This window comes from Lolium rigidum, chromosome 7, assembly GCF_022539505.1.
Source record: "Lolium rigidum isolate FL_2022 chromosome 7, APGP_CSIRO_Lrig_0.1, whole genome shotgun sequence".
Taxonomy (NCBI): Eukaryota; Viridiplantae; Streptophyta; class Magnoliopsida; order Poales; family Poaceae; genus Lolium; species Lolium rigidum.
The window spans coordinates 348,131,479-348,138,389 of NC_061514.1; the positions used below are offsets into that span (position 1 = coordinate 348,131,479).

At 50.2% G+C, this 6,911-nt stretch overlaps 1 protein-coding gene across 1 annotated transcript; it reads right to left on the reverse strand.

Moving 5' to 3' along the window:
- Positions 1-804: 804 nt before the first annotated feature.
- LOC124676555 (60S ribosomal protein L27a-2-like) lies at positions 805-1,395 on the reverse strand. The gene has a single exon (XM_047212598.1). The coding sequence runs from the start codon at positions 1,330-1,332 to the stop codon at positions 1,006-1,008; it is 327 nt and encodes a 108-aa protein (XP_047068554.1). The 5' UTR covers positions 1,333-1,395; the 3' UTR covers positions 805-1,005.
- Between the last annotated feature and the right edge of the window lie 5,516 nt (positions 1,396-6,911).

A 6,911-nucleotide genomic window follows, 5' to 3' on the forward strand; every position in this document is an offset into this window, starting at 1 on the left:
CAAATTTGGAACCTGTAACAATTCTTAAACCACAATGACTAAATCAAAATCAAGCTCCTGATGTTTCACAAGTCCATCAAACAACTTTGTTAGGGAACTCGGTTGAAAACCACTCAAGTTTATCTCGCATTGGTGTACACTGTAAACAAATTAACAGCGATTGAGATATATGGCTACACATGGGTCTGCCCTATATTGAATAAAATGTTTCCAAGCAAAAAAATATGGTAAGAATTTAATCAGGTTTTTTACGTCAATACAATAATCAACAGAATAGTTTAGAAATTATGTAGAAATTAATCAGGTTCTTTACCTTCAATAAGTAGTCATTTAGAAATTATGTAGGCCATTTAACTATGACTAAGAGATATATGCCCATACATAGGTCAATCATAAATTGAATCAGATGTTTCCCTCACAGGAAACAAGATAATAAAACTAATCCGTTTATTTATGTCAATAAAATAATCATCAGGATATCCTTCGAGCAACTAGATCATTTAGCATTTCTGTATAACTGGTGCTCTACATCATGTTAACAATGGTAATAGACAGCCGACCTAATACTCCAGCATTAACAAATCTACTAATCAACGTGTTATCAAAAGCTAAATATTAGTCTAGGACACTATTAGCAATAATGGCAGAATTCACTTCACATGATTCAAACAGAAACAGAATGCATGCAGAATGCAAAAAAGGTTGAAAGGCCTGCGCCCTATGCCTACTACTTAGCAGATAATTCATCGATGACTGACGGCAGAGATCAAATAAACAATAACAGGATCACACATAGAGATGACATGTCTGAAATATATGATATAATCTGGCAACACATACTGCAAAACTCTCATAATTCGCTGTCTTTCAACACAGGAAGCAGGATAGAGAACTAATCAAGTCTTGTTCAACACAAATATAGCTTCGACAGGAAACAACTACTAGTTCAGATTTAGATCTCAAAACCAAGGATAAAGACAAGGCAGGGTAATAAAGCACAGCACCCTAAGCAACGAGCACGACAGCGCCGCCTGCGGCCTTGATCTTCTTCTCGGCGATCTTGGAGATGAGCTTGGCCTTGACGACGATGGGCTTGTCGGGGAGCAGGCCCTTGCCGAGCACCTTGAAGTAGCCGAACTGGGAGACGTCGACCACGGGGGCCTTGTCGGCTCCGGCCTCGGCCACCTTCTCGGCGGGCACCATCGACCACAGCCTCTCGACGTTGACCGAGGGGCAGTAGAACCTGTTGCTGAGCTTGTGGAAGTAGCGCGTACCGACCTTGCCGAAGTAGCCGGGGTGGTACTTGTCGAAGAGGATGCGGTGGTGGTGCATGCCTCCGGCGTTACCGCGGCCTCCAGGGTGCTTGCGGTGCTTGCCCACACGCCCGTGCCCGGCGGACACGCGGCGTGGAAGGGAAGGTAGAAGAACTGTTCGGACGTTGGGGCTTGCTCGATTTCGCGCGTGGTGGCGTGGTTATGATTTATGAACAGTAAGGTTGGGTGGTCGTGTACGCTTTGGAACGAACACAAACTGCCATTTGGGATGTGAATTTGCTGATTTTGGAACACAAAGTGGTAAATTTGCTGCTCTTTTGGGTGTGTAAATTAGGCTGCGTGTGTTGGCATGTTGTACTGCAACGGCCATCATTTCTCACACTTTTTCTAGCCTTGTTGTCGGTTTGTGGCTTTGTGCAATAGCTCGTTTTCCCTGAGCCCATTTTGTTGTTGTAAAGGTTTTGGGTTTGCACGTCACACTTCTTTTAGATCCTAAAATAAACACCAACTAAGCGTGTCATGCACTTTTGCTATAAGAATAGTATACTTCCATGACAAGTGTGGGTCCAATTGACCACTTCCAACTTTAGGGCTTGATTCGAAATATTATCATAGGAATTTCGGGTGATTTGAATCCTTACAGAAAAAATATATATGTGGGTTGTTTGATTTGTAGGATTGAATCATACACGAATTATTTTCTGTGAAATACTTTCGACGGCATTTTTTAGGAATTTATATCCATTGATCGTCCTCTCGGTAAGAATTGTGAGTATTTGTTTTTTCCTTGGCGCAATAAAAAATATCGGTGTAAATATAATCATGGAAAACTAAAATGGGCATGATATCGTAATCGTGTGTATTTTATACTTTTGTATTTTTTAAAAAAATCCCTCGAACCAAAGAGCATATAAAATATGATTGTTCTTTCTTGCATTGGACTCGGTATGGGTGTTTTTTTTCCTACCACGTAACATCCTTGTGTTATCACCAGATTTTAGACAAATCCAGAGGTGGGCCGGGCTTGGAAGATTACATGTGGAAGATTTCTGAAGCGGCCTGGCACGAAGGGATTGGGCTGAATTGCCCGTGTATCTTTATGGTAGATTGTATATTAGATTAAAAGTTAGAGTTTATCTCGTGCACGGTTTAGTGCACGCCCACATTAGAAAGTCCGCTGGACTATAAATATGTACCTAGGGTTTATGGAATAAACAACAACTCACGTTCAACCCCAAAAACAAACCAATCTCGGCGCATCGCCAACTCCTTCGTCTCGAGGGTTTCTATCGGGTAAGCGACATGCTGCCTAGATCGCATCTTGCGATCTAGGCAGCACAAGCCCCACGTTGTTCATGCGTTGCTCGTACTGAAGCGCTTTTGATGGCGAGCAACGTAGTTATCATTAGATGTGTTAGGGTTAGCTTTGTTCTTCGTTTAAGCATGCTTACGTAGTGCAACCCTTGCATATCTAGCCGCCCTCACGCCTATCTCAGGTGTGGGGGCGGCACCCGCTTGATCATTATTTAGTAGATCTGATCCGTTACGATTGCTCCTTGTTCTACAAGGATTAGTTTAATATCCGCAATAGTTAGGCCTTACAAAGGGGGAGGATCCGAGTGGCACGTAGGGTGGCGTTCGCAGGTCCTAAACGGGATGTTCCGAGGATCAACTTCATGTTGGTTTTTTGGCCTTGTTTAGGATCGGCTTACGAGCACCGTGCGTGGCCGCGAGGCCCAACCTGGAGTAGGATGATCCGATTATGCGGTGAAAACCCTAAATCGTCGTAGATCTCATTAGCTCTATCTTGATCAAGCGGGACCACCAAGTATTCGTGCACCCCGTACGAATCATGGGTGGATCGGCTCTTTGAGCCGATTCACGGGATAACTCGAGAGCCGATCGAGGCTCGTATTTAACGTTTACATGTATGCCCTGCAGGAAACTAAGCGAGGCATCCCCATCACCTTCCACGACCGGGTATAGGTCGGGTGGCACGCCCTGCACTTCGCAACGCCGCGTGTGACCGGAAGAGCATTGCGGGCCGTCGCTCGGAGGGGTCTCGGCCAGCCGCAGCTCTAGGCTCTTCCCGGCTCTACGGTGTTGACAAGGCCGCTGCCCGCCGGTGGGTTTTGGCAGATCAACACATTCTGGCACGCCCGGTGGGACAATCGTCTACATCAACCACATCGCCATCTACATCTGAGATGGCGGACGGCACGCCAGTCACTTACGAGGATCTGCCTGATGACCTCAAGAAGCAATACAACGAGATCAAGGCCACCCTCGAAGCCGACCTCATCGGCTCTTTTCATAGAACCCGTTCCCGTGGCATCAGATGGAAGGGGTTCTCACCGCAAGGTGCGCTCGATGGGATAGACCTCTACCCCGTCGGAGGAACGCACCGAGGTGCAGCGGCAGGAGATCAATTACACGGTGGCTCACTCGCTACACCGCCACTCGAGAACTTGGTCAACGTGTTGGAGCGTGTCGCTCCGCGCGTGATCCGGGAGATCATGAGCCACCGGTACTCGCCGTCGGGACCAGCTCTCGGGACTCATCAAGGAGAGTTGCCATTCCGGTCCGTCCGCCGCTGCCATATGCGTTGGCAGCACTCGCCGAAGTGCCGACTACACCGGCATTCCTCGTCTACAGGATTGGTGGCGACCCTAGTGACTACCAGTTCTTAATGGAGGCGCCTAAGGAGATCCCTCATGGATACGCGTGCATGTATGTGCCGGATTGTGGTGACTGGGCACTCACAAACCAGGTCACAACATCGAGGACTCCGGCGAAGATAGGAGGAACGTCGGCGACGAGAAGCGGACGTGGCTAACTAAATACGCCACACCGACGAAACCCCCGAGCCCGGCTCCCGCGGATGGCTCGGAGCTGGAAAAGCAAACGTGGCAGGCCAAGTACGCCACCCCGGCGAATCTTCGAGTGCAACTCCTACGGCCAGCACAGCGGATCGGATCGGTACCATGCCGAGAGACCAGTTCGGCATGATGCCGAAAAGAAGGGCGATCGGCTATTCCAAGCCGTACCCGACGATTACGAGATGATCCCGCTGCCACCTAAATATCGGCTCCCCGACTTCTCCAAATTCGGTGGATCGGATGGCTCCAGCTCCATCGAGCACGTCGGCCGATATTTGGCTCAACTAGGACCGGCTTCGAGTGTCGGATCAGCTACGCGTGAGGCTCTTTTCACGGTCCCTCACGGGATCGGCTTTTGGATGGTACACCTCCTTGCCGGCAAACTCCATCCGAGTCTTGGAAGCAATTGGAAGAACGAGTTCCATATGCAATACCATTCGAAGCTTCCGAGTCCGGCATTGCCGATCTAGCACAACTACGTCGAAGCGCGGGGAAACGGTGACGGAATACATCCAGCGCTTCAGGAATCTTAGGAACCGATGTTATTCGGTTCGTATAACCGAAAAGAAGCGATCGAGTTGGCGTAGCGAGGCCTTGCAACACAGCTCAAGGACATGGCCTCCCAAGCGGATTATCCCTCGCCGGCGCACATGGTTCGAAACTATCGGCATATGAACAGCGCCACCCCGACCTGTACCAAGACAAGTTCAAGCGTGCGATAATTATGGTCGATACGGAGGAAGATGAAGTGCCTGCGGGAGGCCAAGAGATAGCAGTGGCTGAGTGGACTCGGGGGGAACCCCGTGGCTCGCAAATGGGTAAAGCCACCAGGGCCGCCCAGGGGATTTGATTTTGACGTGACCAAGACTGACCAAATCTTCGACCTCCTTCTCAAGGAGAAACAGTTGACGATTCCTGAAGGTCTCAAGTTCCCCACGGCGAAGGAGCTAAACGGAAAGCCGTACTGCAAATTCCACAACTCGCTTTCCCATGCCACCAACGACTGCCGGGTGTGGCGTCGGCACATCCAAGCGGCGATAGAGAAGGGGCGGCTAATTTTCAACCAGTACGCCATGAAGGTCGACACCCAACCCTTCCCCGCCGTTAACATGGTAGAAATCGCCTACCCCGAAGGTTGCCGGCCGGGTCCCTCGTTCGGCATCAACATGGTAGGACCTGGAAACCACTCGGCAAAGATGGAGATGAGGGCAGCTGCTCTCATAGCAAGGATACGAGAGGAGGCCGCTCCACGCGATCGGCTCCGTCATGATGGCAAGCGCTATGTCACGAGAGGAGAGGTGAAGAATATAAGATATCGGCGACCCCTCTCGATCACCTCCTCAATAAATATGTGAGTCGAGTATGACCAACGCCGACGGCACAATTACGATGATAGAGGAGATCGTCCGGCTAGAGAAGCCGGAAGATATCGTCGGCGAGGATCGCGATGAGGAGGAGCACGAGCGCCGTGCCACGGAAGCATCAAGGGAGCAAGATGACAACGCCGGACATTGGGACTGCCCTTTCTTCGGACACTCGCTGGGATTCGAGGAATGAGCCGATTGCCCACAATCGGCAATTGCCCGGAATGCAATCGAAAAAGAAGGAGGCAGCCAATGTGTCTGTGTTCGAGCGCCTAGGGCCTCTCCCGCCACAAAGCAAACGCGCCGAGTCACCTCGTTGGGCAGATCTTGAGGATTCAGAAGACGAGGGAGAAGTGGAAGAAGATAGGTACCACCGGCCAAGGTGGTGCCCTGACGGACTCAGCCGTTCCCAAAAGCGCGGGGTTCAACGATTGCGCGGCCCGGAGGAAGCCGAAAGGTTGTACCGCATACGCTAAGGAAGGCACGGCCTGATCTGGCCGCAAAGGTTCAGCGAACCCTGGACGAAGAGGGTCGTCCACGGAAAATGGAGTGGCGCCCCAAGCAGAGGAAAGCCGATGATGAGACATCGGCTGGCACAAACATGGTACTCGTCTTGCCGACGAGCTTAGCGCTCCACGACTCTACGGAGCACTCAAGGTGGACGACGACAAGCGCATCAAGTCAGAGGTCGGGTTGGTTTTATCCAGCCTGACCAAGTAGCAAGATCAAACCAATGAGCAAATCAGGAGAGGCTGATCCTTGTGATCGGCCCCGAAAAATTTATGAAGGGAACTTACAAAACCTTCAACGAGCAAGCAACGTGGAGGCCGATTCCAGCAATCGGCCAAAATTATCCTCACCCACCATTCTGCCTAGCTTCAACATGTTATCCAACAGAGCCGATACCATCAATTCTCTTGACAGAATCGGCTCGGGGGGACCTGGGTAGATAAAATACGAGGATATGCAACGGAAGCATCTCGTCTTCCGTTGATGGGTATTGGAATATGGGGGCCGATGCACGAGTCGACTGTAAAAAAAAAACAAAAGTGAAAATTCGAAAATTTTCGAACATAGCCGATGCGACGAGGCATCGACTTAAGGATATAACGGCCGATGCATGGCCATCGACTCAAGGGAGATTTCTTCAAGAACAATGTCAGGAGCTGCATGGGCGTGCGGATCAGGTCAAGGATGGATTGCATCAGGTCCATCAAAGGAAAGGAGCCTATCTGGCCGGCAGGAACTGAAGAAACTCGGGGGGCAGCTCACCTTGAGGGCTCTCTGCTTTGGGAAGCCGATTTATGTTTGAATCGGCTAACTCGGCATAAGGAGCTCCCTCAGACATGATCGAGCCTAGGTCCATACAGCTCTGTTTTGCCTCGGCTAAGACT

Excerpts from the sequence above, each read along its gene's own strand:
- LOC124676555 (XM_047212598.1), bottom strand. The coding sequence starts at position 1,332 with ATGCACCACCACCGCATCCTCTTCGACAAGTACCACCCCGGCTACTTC.